Genomic DNA, 27,637 nt, shown 5'->3' on the forward strand with positions numbered 1-27,637 from the left:
CACAAAAAAGAAGCTTACAAGAAGTGGAAGATTGGACAAATGACCAGGGAAGAGTATAAAAATATTGCTCGGGCATGCAGGAATGAAATCAGGAAGGCCAAATCACACCTGGAGTTGCAGCTAGCAAGAGATGTCAAGAGTAACAAGAAGGTTTTCTTCAGGTATGTTAGCAACAAGAAGAAAGTCAAGGAAAGTGTGGGCCCCTTACTGAATGAGGGAGGCAACCTAGTGACAGAGGATGTGGAAAAAGCTAATGTACTCAATGCTTTTTTTGCCTCTGTCTTCACGAACAAGGTCAGCTCCCAGACTACTGCACTGGGCAGCACAGCATGGGGAGGAGGTGACCGGCCCTCTGTGGAGAAAGAAGTGGTTCGGGACTATTTAGAAAAGCTGGACAAGCACAAGTCCATGGGGCCAGATGCGCTGCATCCGAGAGTGCTAAAGGAGTTGGCGGATGTGATTGCAGAGCCATTGGCCATTATCTTTGAAAACTCATGGCAATCCGGAAAGTCCTGGATGACTGGGAAAAGGCTAATGTAGTGCCCATCTTTAAAAAAGGGAAGAAGGAGGATCCTGGGAACTACAGGCCAGTCAGCCTCACCTCAGTACCTGGAAAAATCATGGAGCAGGTCCTCAAGGAATCAATTCTGAAGCACTTAGAGGAGAGTAAAGTGATCAGGAACAGTCAGCATGGATTCACCAAGGGCAAGTCATGCCTAACTAATCTAATTGCCTTCTATGACGAGATAACTGGCTCTGTGGATGAGGGGAAAGCGGTGGACGTGTTGTTCCTTGACTTTAGCAAAGCTTTTGACACGGTCTCCCACGGTATTCTTGCCAGCAAGTTAAAGAAGTACGGGCTGGATGAATGGACTATAAGGTGGATAGAAAGTTGGCTAGACTGTCGGGCTCAACGGGTAGTGATGAATGGCTCCATGTCTAGTTGGCAGCTGGTATCAAGTGGAGTGCCCCAAGGGTCGGTCCTGAGGCCGGTTTTGTTCAATATCTTCATAAATGATCTGGAGGATGGTGTGGATTGCACCCTCAGCAAGTTTGCAGATTACACTAAACTGGGAGAAGAGGTAGATACGCTGGAGGGTAGGGATAGGATATAGAGGGACCTAGACAAATTAGAGGATTGGGCCAAAAGAAATCTGATGAGGTTCAACAAGGACAAGTGCAGAGTTCTGCACTTAGGACGGAAGAACCCCATGCACCGCTACAGACTAGGGACCGAATGGCTCGGCAGCAGTTCTGCAGAAAAGGACCTAGGGGTGATAGTGGACGAGAAGCTGGATATGAGTCAACAGTGTGCCCTTGTTGCCAAGAAGGCCAATGGCATTTTGGGATGTATATGTAGGGGCATTGCCAGCAGATCGAGGGACATGATCGTTCCCCTCTATTCGACACTGGTGAGGCCTCATCTGGAGTACTGTGTCTAGTTTTGGGCCCCACACTACAAGAAGAATGTGGAAAAATTGGAAAACATCCAGCGGAGGGCAACAAAAATGATTAGGGGCCTGGAACACATGACTTATGAGGAGAGGCTGAGGGAACTGGGATTGTTTAGTCTGCAGAAGAGAAGAATGAGGGGGGATTTGATAGCTGCTTTCAACTACCTGAAAAGGGGTTCCAGAGAGGATGGCTCTAGACTGTTCTCAGTGGTAGCAGATGACAGAATGAGGAGTAATGGTCTCAAGTTGCAGTGGGGGAGGTTTAGGTTGGATATTAGGAAAAACTTTTTCACTAGGAGGGTGGTGAAACACTGGAATGCGTTACCTAGGGAGGTGGTGGAATCTCCTTCTTTAGATATTTTTAAGGTCAGGCTTGACAAAGCCCTGGCAGGGATGATTTAGTTGGGGATTGGTCCTGCTTTGAGCAGGGGGTTGGACTAGATGACCTTCTGGGGTCCCTTCCAACCCTGATATTCTATGATTCTAATTGTATCCAGTTTGCAAATTAATTCCAATTCAGCAGTCTCTCGTTGGAGTCTGGTTTTGAAGTTTTTTTGTTGAAGAATTGCAACTTCTATGATTCTATGATTCTAACTTTTAGGTCTGTAATCGAGTGACCAAAGAGATGGAAGTGTTCTCCAACTGGTTTATGAATGTTATAATTCTTGACGTCTGATTTGTGTCCATTTATTCTTTTACGTAGAGACTGTCCAGTTTGGCCAATGTACATGGCAGAGGGGCATTGCTGGCACATGATGGCATATATCACATTGGTAGATGTGCAGGTGAACGAGCCTCTGATAGTGTGGCTGATGTGATTAGGCCCTATGATGGTGTCCCCTGAACAGATATGTGGACACAATCGGCAACGGGCTTTGTTGCAAGGATAGGTCCTTGAGTTAGTGGTTCTGTTGTGTGGTTGCTGGTGAGTATTCGCTTCAGGTTGGGGGGCTGTCTGTAAGCAAGGACTGGCCTGTCTCCCAAGATCTGAGAGAGTGATGGGTCGTCCTTCAGGATAGGTTGTGGATCCTTGATGATGCGTTGATGATGTGCTGGAGGGGTTTCAGTTGCCCTGTCTGCTAGTGAGCCCCCACTGGTAGCACAGGTGGGTTGCCACTACTGGTAGCGATGGTGGCAGATTTCCCTCGAGAACTGTAGCGTAGCAGCCCAGCCATCGTTCCAAGTGCATGGGCAGCAAGCCGGAGGCCACTGTTAAATGTGACACGGGCAGTGCCAGGTTGGCTCAACGAGGGCCCAGCCCAGTGCGGCGCCAGATGCCTCAGGAGAAGGGGCAAGAACCTGCAGTTGGAGAGGAGGCTGGGGGGCTGCCTGGGGCGGGCCTAGGGAGGATAGAGGCTGGTGGGGGTAGCCTGTGGGGGATGGAAGGGAGGTTGGGCCGGGGGAGGAATTGGAGGAGGTGGTCAGTGGGGGAGGGCAGGAGGAGGGACTTGGGGGCAGGGCCCTGGGAGAGACAGGGGCAGGCTGCGGGCGGAAAGGGGGCACTGAGGGCGCGGCCCTGGGAGGGGCGGGCTGGGACAGGAAAGGGGACGCGGGGGGTGCAGGCCTGGGGAGGCTGGGGGAGGAAAGGGGCGTGGGCCTGGGAGGGGCGGGGCAGGCTGGGGGAGAAGAGGGGGAGTGAGGGGGCCTGGGAGGGGCGGGGCAGGCTGGGGGAGAAGAGGGGGAGTGAGGGGGCCTGGGAGGGGCGGGGCAGGCTGGGGGAGAAGAGGGGGAGTGAGGGGGCCTGGGAGGGGCGGGGCGGGGCAGGCTGGGGGAGAAGAGGGGGAGTGAGGGGGCCTGGGAGGGGCGGGGCAGGCTGGGGGAGAAGAGGAGGTGTGAGGGGGCCTGGGAGGGGCGGGGCAGGCTGGGGGAGAAGAGGGGGAGTGAGGGGGCCTGGGAGGGGCGGGGCGGGGCAGGCTGGGGGAGAAGAGGGGGAGTGAGGGGGCCTGGGAGGGGCGGGGCAGGCTGGGGGAGAAGAGGGGGAGTGAGGGGGCCTGGGAGGGGCGGGGCAGGCTGGGGGAGAAGAGGGGGAGTGAGGGGGCCTGGGAGGGGCGGGGCAGGCTGGGGGAGAAGAGGGGGAGTGAGGGGGCCTGGGAGGGGCGGGGCGGGGCAGGCTGGGGGAGAAGAGGGGGAGTGAGGGGGCCTGGGAGGGGCGGGGCAGGCTGGGGGAGAAGAGGAGGTGTGAGGGGGCCTGGGAGGGGCGGGGCAGGCTGGGGGAGAAGAGGGGGAGTGAGGGGGCCTGGGAGGGGCGGGGCAGGCTGGGGGAGAAGCGGGGGAGTGAGGGGGCCTGGGAGGGGCGGGGCAGGCTGGGGGAGAAGAGGGGGAGTGAGGGGGCCTGGGAGGGGCGGGGCAGGCTGGGGGAGAAGAGGGGGAGTGAGGGGGCCTGGGAGGGGCGGGGCAGGCTGGGGGAGAAGAGGGGGAGTGAGGGGGCCTGGGAGGGGCGGGGCAGGCTGGGGGAGAAGCGGGGGAGTGAGGGGGCCGGGGGGGGGAGGGGGCGCGGGGGCTCTGGGAGGGGGCGGGGGGAAGAAAAGGACCGCGGGGGGGGAAAGGGACCCTGGGAGGAAGGGGGCGGGGCTGAGAGCACGTCGCGGTGACTCCAAGTGCCCCCAGCATGCACCGGGGCTCGCCCGGCAGCACGGGAGTTGCCGCGTTGCACGCTGGGATCTGGAGCAGGTCGCCATTTCGTCGCTGCCCCCACGACGCTGCCTCTCCTGTCATGGCGGACGCGGCACGTGACCGTCTCTGGGGCCTGCCGTAAATCGCGGGGCTGTCGCAGCGACCCCCCCTTCCGGCACGGCAGCGCAGCGCCTCGCCGTGCGGTACGGTGGCGGTTGGGCGGGTCGGTTGGCGCCTTTGTCCTCGCGGCGGAGCTGGGCGGCGGCCTGAGGCGGAGAGCGGGCTCCGGAGCGACGGTAAGTGCCGGGGGCGGGGAGAGGGGCCGGGGCCGGGCCCGGGGCCTCCGCTCGCGCCGGGCCTGGCGGCGTCGCCCCGGGGCCTGGCGAAGGCCCGGCCGCCTCCTTGGGCTTCCGCCTCACAGCGGGCGCGGGGCGGCTCGCCGGGCTCCCCCCGCGGCGCGGCCCCCGTCTCTGGGCCGCCGCTCGCGCGTGGCCGAAGCCGGGGCGGGGCTGGGCCGGGCGGCCGGAGGCGCCTTGTCGGAGCGGCTCGGGCCGGGCCGCGGGGTCCGCGAGCGAACGGAGGAGCCCGGCCGCCCCCGCGGGCCTCCCGCCGGCCGCGCTGCGCACGCGCGGGGGAGGCGCCGGCGGCCGGAGCTGGGCCGCGCGCCCCCGGCGGAGCGGGCAGGGCGGCGGGCTCGGACCCGGACCCGGACCCGGACCCGGCCTGCTGTCCGGGAGACGACGGCGCCGGACCCCGTGCTGACCCCGCGAGCGCCGCCCTGCGAGACGGCGGCGCGTGAGACTCTTTGCACGCGCATGTGGACATCTGAATAAAAGTCTGTCTTTAAAAATAAACTTTCGGGGAAATGTGTTAATTTTTCTTCACTCACCGCACTGCTTCCTGCACTGCTGAGTCTCTCTCCATCGCCCCCCCGCTGGTGTGAAACTGCTCCGTGGTGCTCAAGCGTTTTATCCACGCGGGCTCATCACGGGCTTTGCACTTGGCTAAACATGGGTAACGTTTCAGGATCACTACTCTGAGCGTTGTGTTCAAATGTATTTGCTCCTGAATCCCCTCGTGGGCAGGGACAGGTTTAGTAGCAAAGAGGGAAACTTTTTTTAGCAAATAAAAACTTCCCAATTAATTGCTGTGCCATTTGTTTTGACTTTTAAAAAGCTTTCTAGTTCTTTTGCCTTGGGAGGGGGAAAGACTTCCTTGTGCAGACTGAATGTGATTAGTATAACGAAGTCTTCCTGTGGTTTTCAGTCGCTTTAGTACAATTGCGTTAGTTTAACGCAGTTGTGGCCTTTGCATGCAAAAGGCAGCTCCATGACCTCTGCTCCTCAGAGCTTTGCAAAGCAGCATGAATTTAATAAGCTTTTGGTCAGTTTCAATGCAGATGTTGCCAATCCTGTGGCAGCAGTGAAAATGTCAAATTTGTGTCTTACACTGTGCTGCTTGGAAAAGCCATGAGCAGGAGCACAGCCAAAGACACTGGCATTGCTCACAGGTGAGGAGAGCACCAGAAAAGAGCATAGGAAGGGATAGACTGCGGCTGTGACTACACTAGAGACCTTACCGTGGCACAGCTGCTGCAGCCCTGCTGCCTTAAGGCCTCCTGCGTAGCCTCTCTGTGCAGATGGGAGAGCGTCTCCCGCCAGCATAGTGCTGTTCACACTGGCACTTCTGTCGGTGCAACTTTCATGGGGCAGGAGTGTGTGGTTTTCACGTTCCTGAGGGGCATAAGTTTTACTGACAAAAGTACTAGTGTAAACATAGCCTAACAGAGACCTTCTCCCCAATCCCTGCAACAGCCAGGAGGCTTTGGATAGGAGATCCCTCCCAGGGATTAATTGAATGGAACTTCAAATTTAAGCTACCTACTAGCTTAAAGAAAAGGAGTACTTGTGGCACCTTAGAGACTAACCAATTTATTTGAGCATGAGCTTTCGTGAGCTACAGCTCACTTCATCGCATGCATACTGTGGAAACTGCAGAAGACCACAGTATGCATGCGATGAAGTGAGCTGTAGCTCACGAAAGCTCATGCTCAAATAAATTGGTTAGTCTCTAAGGTGCCACAAGTACTCCTTTTCTTTTTGCGAATACAGACTAACACGGCTGTTACTCTGAAACCTACTAGCTTAAGGCCTCATAGGAAACATGGAGCCTCTAGCAAGGTCGGGGGGGGGGGTGGCACTTTGTTAGCAAATGCAGCATTCTTTTCCCACATTCGTGACAATTAAAAAGATGGTGAAGGATGAGCTTGACTTCTTACCTGGCATTAGCCTGCCCTGAGGCCGCCATCACTATTAACTTTTATGGCTACCTCTAGCTATGGTCCTGCAGCCAGTTGGTGTCTAGTAATTTTTTGTAGCTGTGCTTTTACAAACTTGCATATGTTATTTCAATGATATAGAGTATGGTATCAGTATCCAACTTTCTCCTCTCACTAGGCCAAAAAGTGTGAAAGTGGTTGTGAAATGCTAAACTCTTAATTTTGTAATCGGATTAGAGAGATTTGCCATTTCTAACATTTACTGCTCTCTGGCTAAAGGCAGGGGCAAACAAAAAAAAGTTGGGGGGGAATAAGGAAGGAAGGGTATGATGTGTTTACTCATCCCACCAGTAGAACAGAAACAGCTGAGTACAGTGCTCTAGGAGAGTGAAGTTGTCCCATTCAGCTTTCTTCCCACCTGCTCCTTTCCTCCTTTGACTTGTCTGACCCAAAGCCATGTGTCTGGAGGAAGAGCTGCTTTTCCTAGGGTAGAATCAGATTCCTGCTATTTACTTTCTGCCAGTATATCATAGACAAGTTTCCACTCTCTAGTAGAGGATTGGGTTCAGTGCACTGCCACTCTGAGGTTTTTTTTTTTTAAGCTTTCTTTTCCAGTGACCTGTGCTTGTTCTCCCTATCAGCACTGGGACTACTTCCACTAACTACTGAGACTCTCCTTCCTTAGCCTCCCTTAGTTGGATTCTTAGAAGGAAGCTGAATGGGGAAATCATTCATTTTCCTGAAGCAGTATCCCTGCAGCTGGGACATGACTCTGATGGTCTCAATATTAAGAAACTGACCTTACTCATGTCTTCAACTAAGAAGAGAAGACGGGCTGGGAACAGTAAATCTCACATTCAAACCCTCTACTAACTACTTTTTATAGTAGAGTTTGACACATGAGGTGTGCAGATTTCAAAGGTTACCTGAAAAAGGAAAAGTATGTCCTTTTTTTGCTTCTTTATGATGTTGAAAGAACAGGCTTTTTCATCTAAAACATTTTCTAAGTGATTTTTATATTCGAAATCAAGATCTTTTCCAGCCTGTTTTTGCTATGGGACTGTGGACACCTGGAGATTAGTAGGGTTATGACATCTCAAGGGACTGAAACTTGGACAGTTGACTAGGGGGAAAGGATTTTTACTTTGACTATTTAAAACTCTTGTTTTACACCTGTTTGTTTAAAACTCCTGGAAACAGTTACAAGAAAAACTCATTAAATATTCACACCATCTACCTCTTCAACTGATGAGAGTGTCAACATTAAGCTAGTCTTCCTGTAAAGACAGGGTGCATAAGATGTGGCATTTCTGATATTGAAGGTAAATAAACAACCCTTTCAGGTGTTCTTTATACATTCTAAAGAAGCAAAAATTGGTGCAAGCACATTTTTCCCTTTGCAGTTCTCTTTTAAATGTGTAAGTGAAACAAATACTGTTACCAGCCTTTCAAACTTATTATGAACATAGGTGTGAATGACCTTCAGAGAAGGTCGCCTGATATTACAAATCCTGGAGTGGTTTTGTGACAGAGAATGCCATTTTTTTTTCTTGCATAATTATGTGGGACTAGAAAAACCAGTGCAAAGCCATTTTATCTTTTAAGGAGTCTTACTTAATTTGCTTATCCAGAGGCTAGTCTTAAAAGAAAACTACACTGATTGTAATTAGGATTTGTGGTTGCGGGAGTAGTCAAACTGTGACTCATAACCTAAGTATAAAAGGATTTTATTGGTGTGTTCAAAATTGTTTTCCCAAGTAATTTCTTAATTCTCCCCCCCAAACAAAACAAAAAACTAAAAAAACCCTCTCACCCCAGCAAAAACCCCGCTCATCATTCCTGGGGATGAACTTTAGGGTTTTATTGATTTTTTTTTTTTTTTTTTTTATCCTAAAGCTTTAAACCCTGCCTATATGTTAGCTGTGATGGTTTCAGTATCTCTTAGAGTCAAAGAGTTTAATGCCAGAAGGGACCACCAGATCATGTAGTCTGACCTTCTGTATATCACAGGCCTCCAACACCACCCAGCACCCCCACCAGGCTGGATAAAATTGCACAATTTTATTTGAAAATTAAAAAAAAATCCTATTTTTTTAATTTATTGGATTTTTGAGTTTGTTTAAATTATAATTTTTCCTTTTAAAAATTAAACTTGTTTAAAATGAAATCTGGAATTAATACAATGTGTTATGGCCTAAACTTATTATAACCTCTTAAAACATTTAGATTCAGCATATGTATTTTTTATTTATGAAATAAATCTATCAAAAACCAAGCTATCAAAAACTTGGAGTTAAAGCTGCTTTTTTTATATAAAAAGAGAATCGGGGGAAACTTAACTTTTGAGGTCAAGGCTTATAAATACGGCACAATAGGTTATACTGTATTAAGGGCTTGCTTTGTTTAATAACATAAATTTTATATGCTATTTTGTGCTTTTAATTAAATTCCAGTTATTCTAATGCACCCGGACACAAATTGTGTGCAAAAAGTTAATTATCTAGTAAATAAACAATATATCACCATTTTCTAACATGCTAAAAATGTACAATTAAGATTCTGAAAATATTAAGCTTCATAATTGCTTAAATGTCTGTTATAGTATACCCACCTAGGTAGCAAGAAGGTATACAAAATTTAGTGTAAAGGTTCTTTTAATTGCAAATCAACATGTTTTAATGATTATACCAGCCAATGCAAGTGCACTTTTTAGAAAATAACTCCTGTACGAATGGCGCAGTTGATTAAAATTGAGCTCTCCACTTGGTGATTTAAATTAATCCACTCTGACCCACACACTAAACCCCAAAACCAAAATTAGGCCAATGTATCACAGCCCCCAGGAAATGTTGCTAGTATCTCTAGATTTGTGTACAGTAAAGAATGTTTATAAAATTCTACTGTTGATATTACTGGTGGAGATGCATAAGTGGGGAGTTTTTGTAAAAAATTCCCTAGTGTAGACCCGGCTTCAGAAGGAGAAGACTTTTTGCTGGGGAAGCAGATTGGGACATAGGAAATGAACCTCAGTGTTGGTATGAATGGAAGATCAGATTTTCACTTATTAGATCATTCTACTTTATATATTTCGGTTAAGTAATTCACTTACTTTTTTTTAATTATTTCACTGTAGATTTTTGAAAATCTTTTTTCATTCATGCCATTGCTGTTCTATTTGTCTCATTTTACATTGCTATGGTCAAGATGTCTATTTCCTGTTTATCTATTTAATTAGTATTTTTTACCAATGTACTGAATGCTTCAATGCTGCAGCAGTGGGCCCTGTAGAGAAGCCTAAGGTAGTTACTTGCTAATTAGATTTACTGATTAGGATGTTCCTATATAAAATTACTGTTTTCTTTAATTATTCCTTAGTTTGGAATTGAACTAATGAAAACATATCCTTAGAATGATCAATCATGGATTTAAAATTAAGAGTTTAGGCCGGTAATTTCCTTTGAGCAGAACAGAAAGATCAAACCCAACACAACGTAAGAGAGAGTTTTCTGCCAAACTTCCAAATCATCTGTGTAAGGATTTCTCTTGAATACAGATTGATTAAGGCAGACCAAGTATGCAAACATGTTAACTTTAACCTTGTTCCAATGTAATTGTAATTGTCATGGATGTGAAATGATATGCATGGCCATTTTTCTTTTTTGCGAAGAGTTGCATTTGGAACGAAAACAAAATGGCTCGAGGACGCATGAGCAATAGCATCAAACAGAGCGACTTCACTAACAGCACCAATCCACAGGATTTAGAGAGAAGACTTTTTGTCGGCAATTTGCCCACAGACCACATGACCCGTGAAGAAATGGAAGAGATATTTTCAAAATATGGCAAAATCAGGGGTTAGTATTTTATTTTGTTATGGCTGGGAAATCATAGTCAGAAACTTAATTTTCATGCCACATCTGATAATAAGAAGGATGACAGTGAAAAAAGTGACCTTTAGTGACATTTTTCTTTATCTGCATTGTCCCTGAAAACTAACTTCCTTTAGTACAACTGAAGCCTAAGGTATGTTAGAGTTATGGCAGTTTCTCTTTTATTCTTTTGGGTTTGAAGTATGGTACTATACCAAACAAGTCTATCCTTTCTAGGGCTCTTGTATTCTCTTAATTGGATCTTGGTCACTTTAGTGCCTTTTGGTCACTGTCTTGTCCGAAGAAGTTGGGCTGTTATATAGCATTTCATAATTGCCTTAGCAACATTATTTTCCAATTTTTGTAAATTCTCCTTCATTTTGGTCCTGGTTAACTTATTTGAGTGTGCTTGTTAAGCTTGGATAGATGTTCTTGGGTAAAGTCCCTTTGCTTGTTCAGCCCTGTGGGGTTTATATAATGGCCTGCATGTGGTAGTACTGTCCCTTAGTTGTAACTGGTCTTGCCCTGCTATTAATTTTTCCAGCCCTCAGCATGTTCCATGGCTATGGGTTCGTGCAGTATGAACGTCTAGAAGACGTCCAGGCCGCTCTGGACGGTGAGAAGGGTCGCCTTTTTAAAGGGTATAGATTAGGTAAGGAAAACTGCTCCATGCTACTCGTACTGACGCCAGCATGCATTTGGGTAGAAAGAAGGCTTTTTCTTTTAAAGATCTATGGAAAGACCATTGTGTGAAACCTGCCTTGAATATTAGTCTAAATTTGTATTAGGCACTGTTTTTTCTTCTTCTTCTTCTTTTTTTTTTTTTTTTAGTTCTTTGTTCTAGTCTTGTGTGTGGTACAACAACTGCTCTGCTCCCTTTTGATATCTTGATCTTTCTCCAAATTTATTTTTATATATTAGTTTTTAGTATTTAAATGGCACTATAAGCATATGTAAAGCACTTCATAACAGGTAGTTGGTGCTAAACAAAAAATCCCGAGTGTTCGCTGGCCTTTACTGAATTTCATTTTTTAAATCCTTTGTTATTGTATGTTAGACCTCATCTTGATAGGTAAAGGGAACTGATCACTTAACTAACAGTTACTGTGGTTGCTTAGGTGACAGTGATCATGACAAGTATTTTGGTACTTTACAAAGGCTAGTTTCACAAAGCAGAAAACAATATAATCAAGTCAACTGGAGAGAGAATTTTAAACAGAAAAATGTGAATTAAAATTGGTGAAGGAAGCAAGAGAATACAAGAAGACTCTCTGGCCAGCAGAGTTAAGGACAGTAAGGAGAAGTTGAAGTATATTAGGAGTGAAAGGAACCCTGACAGTGGTATTGGCCCATTTCTAAATGGAAATGGTAGAATTGTCAGTTATGCAAAAAAGTCAGTTCAATGTTCAATAAATATTTCTGTTCTGTATTTGGGGGGAAAAGCCAGATATAACCATATTATATATATGATGATAAAGAAATACTTTCCATTGTAGCTAGTAGCTGCTGTTTAACATCCTCCTTAAGGTTAGACGCTTTTGAATCGGGGGATATGGATAACTTGCATGGCTGAGGAGCTCTTTGGACCATTAATGTTGATTTTTTGATGTCTTGGAGAGCTAGTGAGGTTCCAGAAGACTGGAAGGAAGATAATGCTGTGCCAATATTTAAAAAGGGTAATTGGGATGACCAGACTAATTTATAAACTTGTCAGCTGACACTGATCCTGGCAAAATAATAGAACAGTTGATACAACATTTGAATATACCAAATTAAAGGAAGGCAATCCAATTAATGCCAATCAGTATGAGTTTATGGAAGGTTGTCAAACTAGTTTGATTTTTTTATGAGATTACAAGTTTGGTTGATAAATGCAGTAGTGTTTATGTAATAGACTTCTGAAAGATGTTTGACTTGGTTCCGCACAGCAATTTTAGTAAGAAACTAGAACAATATAAAATGAATATGGTACACATGAAATGAATTCAAAACTGGGTAGGCCTCAAACCAATAGGCCTCAAAACATAATTGTAAATGGGGCATGATCGTTGAGTGGATGTGTTTTATAATGGTGTCCCACAGGTATCAGTTCTAGGCCCTATGCTATTTAATATTTATATCAGTGATCTGGAATAAAATATAAAATTCTTATTGATAGTTTGTGTCCTCTGCGAAAATTTGGGGAGTGATATAATTGAGGATGGGTCACTGATATGGAGTGATCTGGATTGCTTGGTAAACTGGGCACAAGCAAACAATGTGTTTCAATACAGCCAAATGTAAGGTCATCGAGGAACAAGGAATTAAAGCTGTACTTACAGGATGGAGGTCTCTATCCTGGGAAGCAGTGACTCTGTAAAAGTCTTGGGAGTCTTGGATAAATAGATGAACATGAGCTCCCAGTGTGATGCTGTGGCTAAAAGGGCTAATGCAGTGTTTAGGGAAATGTTACATAGGAGTTGGAGGTTAATATTATCTCTATATTCAGCATTGGTCTGACCAGTACTGGAATACTTTGTACAGTTCTGGTGTCCACAGTTTAGATGATGGAGAAGGTTTAGAGAAGAGCCAGGAGATGATGAAAGGCTTGGAAAACGTGCCTTTTGGTAAGGCCCAAAGAACTCCTTCTACTTAGCTTAAAGAGAAGGTCAAGGAGTGATCACCACAGTTTGTAAATACACCTACACAGGGAACAGAAATTTGATAGAGGGCTCTTCAGTCTAGCAGACAAAGATATAACAAGATCATTGGCTGGAAGATGAAACTAGACAAATTCAGACTAGAAATAAGGTGCAAATTTGTAACAGCGAGAGTAATTAACCATTGACACAATTTAACAAAGGGTGTGGTGGACCCTTCATCACTGGAAATTTTTAAAACAAGATACATTTTAGAAAAACATGCTATGCAACCACAGCTATTGTATTTGAAAGCAGAAATTAAGCCAAGAACATCCTATGGCCTGTGCTGTGCGTACGGTCAGACAAGATGATCACAACGGTTCCTTCTGGCCTTAAAATCTGTGAAAATCTTCCAAAACAAAAGAGATTTTTTTTAAAAGATGTTTTGTAAATGTCAAATATTTAATCTGTAAATGCTGATGGCACTAAATAAAGTGTTCTTGAAAACTGTCCATTTTTCAGAAGAGACGAATCCTTTAAATGTATGTCCAGTTTGAAGACTTCTAAAATCTTAAACCAAGGAAGCAGATAGTGTTGCACTTAAAGGGTTACATCTGGTAAAAGAATATTCTGCAGTGAAAAGTCAAAATGCAGTGAAAACAGAACTACATTAGATGTACATTTTCTGTGTGCTAAAGCTGAATGTCATGAACACATAAAACCAAACAGTTTAACCCCATTTTTGCATTGCACTAAAATACTTTCACAAATACACTGAAACTCCTTTAATTGTCTCCTTGATAAATAGATCTGTTCAGAGAATAAATGTCCAGCATATCTAAAGGTAAATATGGTAGAAAGTTGCACGTTAAATAGACAAAACACCCATCCATTTCTGAACCTAGTGTATCTGTCTCAAATAATATCCTGTGAATTTTTATGCCGCTTGTTTCTTGGGGTACCACTACTTAATGCACAAATGGTATTTGCCTTTTCATTCACTGCCAAAAGAGAGAACACATCCCTTCTTGTTTAAAGTAAGAATGAAGATTGAAACTAGCATCTTTGTTTTAATTTTAACTAAAATTCAGCATTAAAAGCTTGGGAAATTAAGGTAGATTAGTAAAGCCACCAAGTTTCTGCTTATAGAACTCTACATGCCTTGTTTTTTGTTTTTGTTTTTTTGTTTTCAATTGCAGGAAAATTGAAAGCTATGCATTATTTAAATCCCTAATCATTACAGTTAGTTACACTGTTAAATCCTCAAACAAGTGATACATGTAGCATTTAGGTGATTTTCTTTTTTTAAAGGTTCTCATAACTGAGAACAAAACATCCTAAACCAACCATTACTCTGGGGTGGTTTTGTTCTTGCCCACATTCAGATAATAACCGCATCATCTCTCTACTACCATGGATGTTTTCATAATTTCTCTCCAGGCTAATATTAATCATCCATTGTGGCTGAACTTGTGTTCTTGAATTGGTTACAGCCTTGTGGCTCCCTAGTTCTCTTGTGTGTTCCACTCTGAACACTTCAAGGAACATTTTCTGTGCAGTTACTCAGACGTTAACAATTTTCAGATGTCTGATCTGTTGCATTTATTTGCATCACATCGACCTGATGGTGTTATGACTGCATGAAGTTCACTTCATGGGGTAGTTTTTACTTCAAGTCCTTTGGATCCTTCTGCCTGAGTGGTGGAGATTGTGCAATTTGATGTCACAACAGTCCCCTGGAAGTCAGTTGAACTTGTTTTTGAGAGCCCTTGGGTTCTTTTCCAGAAGGATGGCAGCATCCTCCATCGAACAGGACTGGCTTTGAATTTTGAGATGAAGTGTACTAGCCAACAGCTTTCCATTCACGAAGGATTGTCTGACTCTTTACTTTTTCTCCTGGAATCCATGGAGCTGCATGCTGTTGGTCCACAGACTACAGGAGAAAGAGGTGGTGGTCTCTTATGGGACAAGGAGTCTGGACATGGGCCTAAACATGATAAAGGGATAGAATTTCATACAAACTGTCCACTTCTTTTAGCTGGAAATCACAGTAATCCATGACCAACCCATTGCATTGTACTATCTTAATTTTAATAAAAATAATTAAAGTGACAATGCCTCTTGGCTGAATGGATTTCCTTGCACCATATGGCTGTCTTTGAACTTTTATTGCTTTAATTTAAAATGTGCTGACGATCTTTTTTTTGTTCCATAGCATTGAACAGATGGGTTGATTATTCTTTTCAGATATTAATAAAGCAGCGGAAAGAAGAAATATGAATAAGGCTTCATCAAGGTCCAGCCCATCACGAAGGTAAAGTACCTGGAAGCAGTGAGTTATACTAGGAAGGTCAGGCTTTAGGGTATGAGCCCTCCTTCCTCTGCTAAATGTCTAGTTTTCTTCCCTCACCACCACCTCCCCAGCAGAATGGAGACACTCGAGTGAACAGTCAGAATGTGACCGTCCCTTCCATGTGCGAAGGGCCTCTCTGATTCTAACAGCTCAGGAGGCACGAGGGAAACCTTGTGTTTGCTGCTGTGACTACAACTGGATGCTGCAGTTTGCAGCATAGGTTGTGTGAAATTTGTTGGGGAAGGACTGCTGTTTGTTCCTGACTCTTAAGTGTCAGGGAAACAAGGCGTCTATAGAGAATACAATGGGTATATAGCATTCGCCATGCTGTGCAACACAGAATACCAGCACTTTACATCTTCTGATGTCGAAGGCTTCCAGTGCTGACATGAGCCTGGAAAATGATTATGCAGACAACGCACACTACAGGGAGAGAACTTCCCTGGATGCACTACCCTTTCTGCATGTGCACTTGTATCATATCGTCATCCTTCTCTGTACAGTTACATTGGGGATACTGGGCATCTGCCTACTTTTCCCATGCATCCCTCCCCTAATAAATAGACCCAATGTGTACAGTCCCTGTGTGTCGCTCTTCTTGTGCAGTCACACAGCAGATTAAGAGACACATGAATTAACTACATTGCAGGAGGAGACTCCTGAATAATGTCCATGTTTTACTATGGAGCGTGGGTGAACACTGCAGTTACATTCTGACACAGTATGCTGCTTCTCTGAATATACTACAGAGCTGTATACATAGAGAAATGTCCATGTTACTACTGAGAACTATGTAAACACTACATGTAACCAGTCTCAAGCATCCATGTTTCACAGCTACACTGCAAATTGTATCATGTCTGTGTCAGTAGATATCCCATGTTCCTGTACATACAGATACAGTGGGCCACAGCCGGCTACTGTTTATGGCTGTGTCCAGTTACAGGGGTGTCCCAGCAGATACTGTGTGTCCCTGTTTATGTGACTATCTTCAGTTACACTAGAGATCTTGGGTGAATACATTCCTTCCTGGACCTCACAGAAGGAGTAAGAAGTGTATGGGGTTTCCCATGTAAATCCTGAATGTCTGGGGATACAGAATGCAGACAGATACTGTAAATTTGCTGCATTTATACTGCAGAGCACAAGTGGATTTATAGAGCCCGCTGCAACGCTGCAGGAGCATGCAAGTACAGGCTGCTGCCTCTGGGCAATGCTACAGGAGCATGTGAGAGCAGAGGCCGGAATCACTGGGCATCAGGGTACTGGTGATGCCACAGCAGCGTGTGCGAGCACAGGCCGATGCCGCTAGGCATTGGGGTTCAAGCGATGGCGCCGGAGCATACGCGAACACAGGCCAATGCCGCTGAGCATTGCGATTCAAGCGATGGGGCAGGAGCATACGCGAACACAGGCCGATGCCGCTGGGCATTGGGTTTCGGACGACGGCACAGTAGCGCAAGCAGATTTGCGGGGGCTGATGCTGTGGGCATCAGGCAACACCGCAGGAGCGCAAGCGGAGGCTGATGCCACAGGAGTGCAAGCAGGTTTGCAGAGGCCAATGCCTTGGACATCAGGTGAACAGGAGTGTCTGAGCAAGCAGCAGCTGATGCTATGTGTGATTGTTTGCATCACTGAGGGCAAACAGCTGTTGTGCATCCTTGTTCATGATGTCTCACTCCAGATAATGGATGGATGTGGCCTGTATATCTGTTTAGGTAAACAGAGTGGGAATTAATACCATATACAATGCAATTACATTGCAGTCTTGTATTGTATTCTAGCCTATGGCTTACAGCAGGATATGGGATACTCTGTATCCCTGTGTCTGACTGTACTGTAAATTCCAGGTGGATGCAGTGGTATCTATTCTGGTTTCACTGCAGATTACAGATGAGAATACAGGATGTATTTCCTCTAGTTATACTGCAGAATGAGTGGGGAATACTGTGTGTATCCCTAATCTAGTGTGTGATTACACTACACATCGTAGGTGAGGATATGCTTTATATCCTGTCTGTATAAAGCGGGAGGGGAAACTGTTTCCCTGATACTGAGGATGGTTACACTATAGATCATGTTCAAATATGGTGCATCTTCTCATATATCCCAGGGATGCAGTCTCCCTGGGGCAGATACATTCTGATCACTGGAAAACACTCTATATATTACCTGTGGGTAAAACGATAGTTCATGTTACAGGATACACACTGTATCTGGTTTATAAATAAAGACCACAGGGAATACTGTGTATGGTGGGTGTCCAACTATCAGTTATCACATGGAATCCACATAACTTTCTCACTGGTCAGAGAAGAGGGGCATAGGAAAGTAATCATCAGCTGGGTTTGGTAGGTATCCATCAACATGGTATTGAAGCCTGAACCTCTAGCTGGCTAATCCTGATACTCACTCTCCAACTGATTCCGAAATGAAACTGTCAGCAATGTAGAACTTACAGGAGGGACTTGCCTTCATCTTGCTGTGAAAGCATGATAGTAATGAATAGCATGTTCCGTACTTGCTTCAGGAACTAGGCTAGTTAGCCAAGGGGAATTTAGCAATTGGAAGTGTTGAAGGGAAGTATTTTATTGAGATTTTTAACCAGGTGTTTCTCTTCTCACAGTTGTAAGTGTCCTGCAGATGTTAGCCATGTGAGCGTACATACTGCTCTGCTTGAAGCTCAGCACTTCCATTCCTAAGGCGTACTATATGTTTATGGCTTAGAGTGAATTGAAGGCTATGCTAGATCTGGAAAGCAGAGCATTATTTGGAAAACACATTCTCTTTTGGAAAAGAGAAGCATGCAATCTTTCACCTCTCTTTCTGTGTACTTCTGACTGAAGATGGCATGCTGCTGTACTACAATTAAAAGCCTGAGTGAGAGGAGACATTCAGGTACCATTGGGAATCCTGATCCTGCTGGTGATACAGACCTGGCTTGGTTAGTACTGTCCTAACAGAGGGCATCGTGCAGTCACACTGATTTCCTTCAGGGAACATCTCTTCACTGTACAGAATCCAGCCATATGGTCTTCATGATCACAACACACATTTTCGTAAACGTGACAATATTGATGGAATTTTTTCAGGGATTCTGCTCTTCTTTTTCGATTCAGTGAATTGAATGGTCCCTGTGACATTTAACTACAGTATCCTAGTGGATGGGAGGACATGGCACCTGGGGTTCTGTGTACCAGTTGTCTGAAAAACAAATGTTTTGCTTGAAAATTCCTCACTGGCTGCGAGGCGTGACATCTTTGAGCGATGGTTTCTTAGCTGCCTGCCCTTGTCTTGCACAAACATCCTGCACTTCTAGTGGTGGTCCAGATAGGGTGTTTTCTGGAGCTTGCTGGGCTGTGCAAGGCATTTGAATAAGAAACCTTTTCACAATGCCTTGACACAACTCTTTGGACATGTCTTGCTGCTCTTGTTTTGATGGGGAATAGGAGGGGAGGATTCAGCTGCTGAGCAAAAGGGTTTTTGTGGCCACCCCAGGTAAGAGGTCTAGGGCTGACAGTGCTCGTGTTTTTTGTCTAATGGCATTTCCCTCGTACTTTCCTCAGAGAGCCATATGCGTATGGGGATGGCCGAGATGCGAGACGTGATCGCTCCCCTATTCGAGGGAGCCCACGAAGAGAGCCAAGGGATGGTAGAAATGGCCGAGATTCCAGAGATGCTCGAGATATTCGAGGTAGAGACGTACGTGATCCCAGAGATGCTAGAGACCACAGGGACCCTAGAGATCTGCGAGAGCCCCGGGACATCAGGGACCCTAGAGATCTGCGAGAGCCCCGGGACATCAGGGACCCTAGAGACTTACGAGACCCTCGGGATATTCGAGACCTGCGTGACCCACGGGATCCTGTATATGATCGATATCGGGATGTGAGGGAGCCACGGGACCCCGTGTACAGGTATCTTATACTACTGGATCGGAGCTCTAGTGATTTGCTGCCTCTCTTGTGATGATGGTACTAAATTGGGGCCTGTTGGTCCTCACACAGATTGTGATAGTTTGGCTGTCTGAAGGATAGCCAGGTACGTATTTTAACGATTAACTTGGAAGAGTGTTCGCATGCATTACATTGGGAAAAGTTGGGGATGATGTTGGTGCCTGGAATTTTCACTTCTGAACATGCAACAGGCTGCGAATCGTTTGCTTTGCAGAAGAGATGATGCTTATGACCGTTACCTTCGCCTGGAAGACTATTACCGGAGGAAGGATGACCCATATGACCGTTACAGAGAACACTTTGACAGAGCCCCCTTGAGTGCAGAAGGTCAGTTTTCTTCCTCTCCCTAAACTCCCTTCTCTCCTCGCTCCCCCCCTCCCCCCCGCCCTATGTTTTTTTAACAAGTCTAGCATTGTTATAGACAGGTTTTTATATTCTACCACCTGAAGATGGTGGAAGGTTGCATCCAGCCCTGAAATGAGTAGTGCAACAGATCTCTTGAAGCTGTATTGTTTTGGGAGTTGGGCAGGCTGGTGGTGTGTAGCTAATAACTCTGAGCAGCTAGAGTGGAATTATTCACTTCCTCCATTTCCATGGCTGGCTTTCTTTCAGAGCGTCTGAAACGCGAGGAGCGACGCAGGGAGGAGCTGTACCGGCAGTACTTTGAGGAAATCAAGAGGCGCTTTGATTCAGAGAGGCCTGTGGACTGTTCTGTGATAGTGGTCAATAAACAGACAAAGTAAGAAGCTAGTCGCTGTGACCAGTTGTGATCCTCTGAATAGAGGGACACTATTTGCTTGGAATTAAAATTTCTCTGGATTTTCAGGGCAGTTTCCCTTGTAGCTGCTATGCGGGAGAGTAGCTTTTGAGCATTTAAGAGCGTTGCAATCAGTTTCTTTAATTCTCTTGATAGCAGATATTCTCTCTTTGTTGGAGTAGGAAAAACTAAGTATTTTGGCCTTGAAAATATATTACTCTGGGTTACCCCCACACGCTTCCTGTAACAGCCTGGTACTTCATTGATACAGGGCTACCTGAAATGGCCTGTGCTTACTCTTCTCGTCATTATTAATTGAATTATTTATTAATGATTAAAAATTAGCACCATGCAGTAGTAATAAGGGCACACATTAAATGGATTTAAAACTGGCTGACCGATCCCAAAAAGTATTTGTCAGTGGGTAATCATAATCAAATGGGGCTGTTTCTAGTGGGGTTCTGAAGGCAGCTGTAGGAGGCCTAATGCTAGTTGACATTTTCATTAATGATCTGGGAAGTAAATATAAAATTTCTGTAGATTATGAAAAGATTGGCAGAATGGTAAGTAATAATGACAGGACAGTTATGCAGAGCAGTCTGCATCACTTGGTAAGCTGGGAGCACTCAAACAAAATGTATTTTAATACAGCCAAATGTAAGGGATACACACAGGAACAAAGAATACAGGCCACACCTGCAGAATGGGGACTGCTTCCTGACTCTGACAAGGGTCTAGGTGTGCTAATGGACAAACAACCCAGCATGAGCTCCTGGTGTGTGTCAGAGCTGTGCCAACCTTTGGTTGTGTAAACGGGAGTAGTGAACAGGGAGGGTACGGACCTCTGTGTGCAGCACCTCTGTGGAACAAAAGACGGTGGCTGGAAGATGAAGCCAGACTAATTCAAATTGGAAATAAGGCGCAAATTGATTAACCGTGGGAACAAAACTCCCAAAGGAAGGGGTGGATTCTCCATCGCTTGATGTTTTCAAGACTGGATGCCTTTCTGGAAGATGCTTTAGTAGTATACAAGTTATTTGGCTCAGAACGGGGGGAACTGAGTGAAATTCTCTAGCCTCTGATATACAGGATGTCAGACTAAGATGTTCTAATGGTTCCTCCTGGCCTTAAAATGTATGAATCTGAAGGGCTGAGACTGGATTGTAAATCTTGGGTTCTGAAGCATTTGTGTTCTTTTCTATAGCTTGTTGATCAATGGTTCATGCTAACTTAGTCACTTCTTTTGAGCTAAAAGCATGACTACACAACTAAGGGAGATCTACAAAACTAGCCCTCCAGGCAGGCAGATTCCAATTTGTCTCTGATCAGTAATCGACCCATACTCCCAATTGTTGGTTGCGCTTAATATGGTTCTTGGTGCATGCAGATGTCAACAGGCTTCCAGTGCCTGTTGTCCAAAGACACTGAATGTAGGTGGACCCGGTATCTGCTCTTCTGGAGGCTGCTGGGCCATCTGCTCTCTAGGCCTTGTGCACATACAGAAGTTGCATCATCGGTTTAACTTAAATTCAGTTTTGAACAGAGTTAAACGGATGCAAAAAATGAGCCTGGAGGTGATGAAAGTGAACACACGAGGGTTTCTGTACATTGCTGGCATATTATAACGTGCACTGCCTTTGCTTTGTGTAGGGAATATGCCGAGTCAGTGGGGCGGAAGGTGCGGGATCTGGGCATGGTGGTGGATCTGATCTTCCTCAACACAGAAATGTCACTGACTCAGGCCCTGGAGGACGTAGGCAGAGGAGGGTCTCCTTTTGCCATTGTCATCACACAGCAGCACCAAGTTCACCGCTCCTGCACTGTTAACATCATGTTTGGCACACCACAAGGTACAGAGGCCACAATGGTCTGCTGGTTCAGATCACTCTGAAATGCTGGAAGCACTTCCAATGCTGTCTCAGAGATTCTTCCCTCAAGCGGAAAACCACTCAAGACAAAACGCTTCCTTGCTGTGACATAAATAGCTATTAATGACCCAATGCCCGTATGAAACAATGTTAGAGTGAACCCAGATTTCCCCCTGTGAGGGAAAAGAGCAGTATGGCTCAGTGCTCTGTCTGCAAATCCCAGTATTTCTGGTGTGAAGCTCTGGGCAGCTTTTCTTTAGATGCTGAAGTCCTTCTCTGCAAGTATTATTCAGAGAGTTTGCCAATTCTTAGATCTCTGCCCTAGTCCATTCACCTTTCTTCTTGTGAGACCGAATGAATGGCCACAAACTCCTCGAAGGTGCCCCCAAAGGAAACCGTCGCGCTTGTACTCTGTGTTGTTTTATGGTCTTATCAAGCAGCTTGAAAGATTTTTTTCTGCTTATTGCTGCAGTACTGCTGCTGCTCAGAGCTTTAACTATTTAACCTGGAATCAGCAGAGTGAGATCCACCATTGTGGCTTTTCCCACTGTTTTTGTTAGAACCTGTGGGAGCAAGGAAGGTGAGAAGAATCAAGTCAGTGGTATTCTGCTGCTGTTTGGGAAAGCTCTGAGTAGCAGCAGAAGAGAGGCAGGTACTTGGGGCTATTCAGGGGAGCTGGGGTGAAGCAGCAGAGACAGTCCCTTGGCATTGGTGTATTTATATGCAATGTAAGGAAGAGAGCTGCTTTCTTCCTACCTATAGGGGAGTTTTGAGGAAGATCATCTTAGGTATCAAACTCCAGCTAGTCAGGCTAATATGAAAGTTTCCCCCCATGCAGTGCTCAGCAGCTGCAGAGAAGGGGGGCTGGGCTTCTCAACTAGGGTGTTACTTGCTAGTGGCTTCCCAATCCATTTGGAGGCAAAGTCCTCTAGCACAGTGGTTCTCAACCTTTCCAGACTACTGTACCCCTTTCAGGAGTATGATTTGTCTTGCATACCTCCAAGTTTCACCTCACTGAAAAACTACTTGCTTACAAAATCAGACTTAAATACAAGTGTTACAGCACGCTATTACTGAAAAATGGCTGACTTTCTCACTTTTACCATATAATTATGAAATAAATCAATTGGAATATGAATATTGTACTAGGCAACTATCTAGATGAGTTGAAGTACCCCTTGGAAGACCTCGGTGTACCCCTGGTTGAGAACCACTGGTGTAGCTAGTAGTGCTGGAAAATGTTCCACACCCAAGCTTGGATACTAAGAGTTGCTCCTGCCTGTTCACTCTGATTTCCTGCTGATCCAGGTCAGCAGAAGGAGCACCTAATATTTGCACCTAAAATCAGTGGGGTCCAAATAGTTAAAGCCTCTCTTTGTGCAGAACATCGCAACATGCCCCAAGCTGATGCCATGGTACTGGTGGCAAGGAATTATGAACGCTACAAGACCGAGACCCGGGAGAAGGAGCGTGAAGAAATAGCCAGGCAGGCTGCCAAGATGGCAGATGAAGCAATTCTGCAGGAACGCGAACGCCCACCACCCATAGAAGAAGGTGTCAGGGGGAGCCATCCGCCAGGGATCCAGAGTCTCTTGAACCTGCTGGCAGACAACCGCTATCTGACTGCTGAAGAGACGGATAAAGTCATTAATTACCTGAGAGACCGGAAGGAACGACTACTTAGAGGAAGTACTGACTCTCTGCAGGGTAAGTTATCAGTCACATTCACTCCAATGCTGTGTACCTTAACAGGCCTTTGAGGCAGAGATGTTTGTTAGGCCATGTCTACACTACCAGACTTTGCTGGTTCAACTGTTGGTTGGGCGGGGGGGCGAAGGTATGATTCCTGAAGGACTGAGCTCTGCCAACAGAACCTTCTAATGTGGGCAGTTACACTGGCAAAACTGTGCTATTCCCTGTGTAGCTTGTTTTGCTTGTGGGAGGTGGCTTCACGACAGTGGCAGAAAGCGCAGCTTTGAAGGTACAGCTGCGCCCCCATGAGGAGTGCATTGCCAGTCTAACATGCCAGCTCTCCCTTCGCAGTAGATGCTCTCGACATAGACATAGCCTTAGAGTATTGAGGCTGTTCTAATCATTCAGGGAGCTCCCTGGGGTGTTAGATTCTCTCTGAGAGATTGCAGGGTTACGCCAAATTGTCATGTGAATGGAGACGGTTCTGTAAGTGACATGGCCTGTGTTCTGCTTCCCTCCCACTCACCCAGAGCAGTTCAGTCCCACCTGTTTAGAGGATAGGGCAGTAGCTGACTTGCGTGGCTTGGTAACTATACCCATCAGGACTCCTCTACGATGCCTGTTCAGATGGGCCTGCAGAGAATTCACCCTCTTCCTTTCTCTTTCCAGCTCCATTGTCGAGACAGTCTCTTGGGGCGCCTTCGGGATCGTCTATGACTAGCCAGGCCAGCCTTCCAAGCTCTCAAACTCATCAGAGCACTCAGCCCCTGGCCTCTGCCACCTCTGCTACAGTGTCCTCCACTAACCCCCAACAGGAGCTGCAGGCAAAAATCCTCAGCCTCTTCAACAGTGGGGCTGCGGCTGCAGCGGCAGCAGCTGCTGTAGCAAACAGCAGCTCTGCAGCTTCCACAGCTGCTTCAGGTGGCACTCAGAACCAAAACTATGCTAATGTAGCCAGCAATCAAGCTCGGGCAGTGCAGCTCAGTGCTGCAAGCTTAAACCAATCTCAGCAGAGATCACAGGTCCCTGGAACGCAGCTTCCTGTCCTCCCAGGCTCCACAAGGAACACAGGCCCAAGACCTGGAGCATCTCAGCCAACCCAGGTACATTATGGTCAGCACCAAAATCGTCTGCCTACCCCTAGCAACATAGCTGTTCAGAGGCCCGTATCCTCTTCAGGTATCAACTTTGACAACCCCAGTGTGCAGAAAGCCTTGGACACCCTAATCCAGAGTGGCCCTGCTCTCTCCCACCTGGTGAGCCAGACAGTGGCCCAAGGGCGAGCAGGACCCTCAGCCCCGCAACCCATGGGCTCCTACCAGCGACACTATTAACATCCAGCTGCAGAGCCCATTTCCCTTCCCTTCGCCATTACCATACTTGTAGCTGTTTAAGAGTCTTTTGTCCTAGACCCAGGGCAAATGCCCTTGAAGATGCATGTCCTCTCCCTCTCTGGGTTCTTCGCAGTCCCTAGGCCACTTCTGCCTCCACAGTGGCTAGAGCACTCACTCCAGTAGGATTGCTGTTGAGTGTGTGGCTAGTGCCCCTCTTCCCCTTGATTTGGGTTAGCTGTCTTTGGAGACGAGAGCTCTGCTCTGTCAGTGACAAAGGAGTTCAGAAGCTTCTGTGGGTAGTTGAATTTTGGCCTCGATGGAAGTTGCTGCTATTGCAGACCAGCTGCATTTCCCGCTCTTGGTGGTTGCCATTGCAGTAATGTTTGCACAGCATGTTATACGCATGTTATACCATGCTTGCATTCTGTAGTCAAGTGATCGGAGTGAATTTCGCAAGGAGCTTATCAGAACAAAGTGGCTTCTTGACCTGGGTTTTTCTGAGACTGATTCCCTTCCCTCTTACAAGCCTCTCTTTGCAGGGGTGTGAACTCTAGGATGGTTCTGGGTTGGGGGGCTAGTGGTTAGACCTTCTGAGGTTTGGGTGAGCAGTATTTGTGTGTGGTTTTAAAAAAACAAACCATATAAGCCAGATGTGGGGAAGGCTCCCTGGCGGTGCTGTAGCAGCTAAACTCATGGTGCACAAGCAAGACTTGACCCCCAGGTAAAGCTGGGCAGTGAGTGCAGTGTCGAACTCCCACGGCAGGGACTAAGACTTCCTGGCTTAGTGAGGCCTGCAAGGATCTGCTGGCCATACCAAGGAGTGAGGAGCTTTCCAGCTTTTGTTCTAGGTACAATGGCAAACCCAAACCCCAGAACTTCCTACTCAGGCCAGGCCAGGGAATTAAAAGGCTTTGTCAATTCTCCTGGACTCAGCAGCCAAATTTACAAGAAGTTTGTTACATGTGACACAAGTTTTCTGTTTGTTTTGGGGCAGTGGACTACTGTAACTTTATCAACAGCCCAGCCACAGAAACCCCAGTCTGCGGGCAGCTCCCCCTCCCAGAATTGGGTACAGCAGGCTACCTGGTGGGGGGCAGGGTCTCGACACTCTGCTGGAGCTTTGCGACTCCATTTGATTGCTGGTTAGGTTGGGTTCTGTCGCAGGTCGGGGAGGCAGTGCTGAGAGGACTCCTACATTTTTATAAGTTTCCAAACATTTTAGTAGCAGCACTGGATGCTTTTGTGGAAACTCAGGTGGAGAGTCCTGAGCAGGTTTTTAACCAGTGTTGCATGTTAGGGCATGTGGCTTCTCTGACTGGATCATATCTAGTGCAAAAGGGAATGCACAGCGCCTCTTTAAAGCCTCTGGGGCTTCCTGGGGAGGGCAGGAAGAAACTGTTTAGAAAACAAAGTTCCTGGAGCAGCAGCTCTCTCTGTCTTGAATGGTTTGTGTTCTGGAGCGTTTTTCTTTCTGTGCTGTTAACAAGAGGACGTGACTTTTTAATAAAATTGTCAGGAAAAATGTGGTGGTGCGTGTTTGACACTAACCGTCTTGAGCAGTAAATTGAAACAGACCCTTCCCCAGGAGGTGTCAGTGCTCGGTTTCCTCAGGTCACCTGCCTTATGGCTTGTCTACCCAGGGAGTTCCCAGGGAAGCTAGTGAGAAATAGCTAGGGTGTAGAATGAAAACCAGTAGCTATTCCTCACTTATTCTCAGGTGGCTGGAGTACCTTTCTGTAATTTAGCTTGATCCACTGTCAGCATGGGATAACAATGTCCACACAGAGAGCAGTTCAGCTGTAGCTATTCTGGGCTTTTTCCCCTGCATCCACAAGCCTGCAGACACTGGCCGGTGCCGGATGCCAAGGAGAAAGTGTGAAAGCTCGCTCTTGCACCTGACTGTAATCCTATTGCATGAGGTGGGGGAGGGTATGTGCTTGTCTCAGATTCTCCTGCTTAGGACTTTCAAGTGCTTTTTAAGCATTTATCCTCACACATCCCTGTGAACTCCTGAATTCACATTGCCACTCTGTAGAAACCATTGGTCTGTTCCCACTTCTCAGCAGAGAGTGAATGGGTGTCACGGCAGTTTGGAGGCTCCCAGTGCCCTGCTGGGGAACTAAACATAGGGCATTGGAAGATGAGTTATCTGCACCTACAGACAACTTGTCTGAGCCCACAGAAAGAGGGCTCCAAAGGTTTTCTCGCTTTCAGTGCTGTGCGTGGAGCACTAAACACGCTGCAGTGTGTTCCCCTTGAGCCTGAACTCATGTCATTGCAGGTGCTGTTCATTGTACAAATATTAAAGCCCTTTTTGAATCATAAGCTGCTAGTCCCAGTTGCATTAAAACCCTGGACTTTCTCGGTTTATGTTTACTACTGGTTTTGGGCTGACCAGAATTAAATATGAATGAGCCTTCTCATTGGCCCCCTCCTCAGACTGACAAAACCAAGGTTTTCCACCTTCTCCGTGGAGGGTAAGTGCACGCAGGTTAGTGCTCTAAAAACGTTAGGCTGGATGCATTGTATGCAGGCTTCTCCTCCTGCAGCCCCTTATGCCTCATTCTGTTAGATGCCTTATCTGGATTTGACCATGTTGAAGGGAAGGTGCCCCTGTTGGGCAATAGATGGCATTCATTGCAGCATGTGAGGGAGAAGGGGGAGGCTAGTGGTATCAGTGAGGGTCATTTCAAATGTCCCAAAGTTCTCCCTCCAGGCTGCTATTCCTGCGAGCCCCTCTGGTTCCTGCTACCAGGCATGCAGCTGCCCCGTGGAAACTAGTGAAGCGTTGGTCATGCGCTGCAGCCTCCAAAAACGAGTGAAAATTCCCCACTGCATGCGG

General features: G+C 46.4%; 1 protein-coding gene across 3 annotated transcripts; it reads left to right on the forward strand.

The window, feature by feature from the left end:
• Window positions 1-4,103: 4,103 nt before the first annotated feature.
• On the forward strand, window positions 4,104-26,317 carry NCOA5 (nuclear receptor coactivator 5). Of its 3 annotated transcripts, XM_048820255.2 has the most exons (10): window positions 4,111-4,363; window positions 10,013-10,199; window positions 10,759-10,866; window positions 15,083-15,149; window positions 18,755-19,105; window positions 19,359-19,471; window positions 19,757-19,883; window positions 21,552-21,751; window positions 23,153-23,476; window positions 24,131-26,317. In XM_048820255.2, exons 2-10 carry the CDS (start codon window positions 10,037-10,039, stop codon window positions 24,793-24,795), a joined length of 2,118 nt encoding a protein of 705 aa, XP_048676212.1. In that variant the 5' UTR covers window positions 4,111-4,363; window positions 10,013-10,036; the 3' UTR covers window positions 24,796-26,317. The 3 variants fall into 3 exon arrangements, with proteins under 3 accessions (XP_048676214.1, XP_048676215.1, XP_048676212.1); XM_048820257.2 differs by lacking the exon at window positions 10,759-10,866 and having other exon boundaries at window positions 4,104-4,363; XM_048820258.2 differs by lacking the exons at window positions 10,013-10,199; window positions 10,759-10,866 and having other exon boundaries at window positions 4,104-4,363.
• Window positions 26,318-27,637: the final 1,320 nt, after the last annotated feature.

Source organism: Caretta caretta, chromosome 13, assembly GCF_965140235.1.
Source record: "Caretta caretta isolate rCarCar2 chromosome 13, rCarCar1.hap1, whole genome shotgun sequence".
NCBI lineage: Eukaryota > Metazoa > Chordata > Testudines > Cheloniidae > Caretta > Caretta caretta.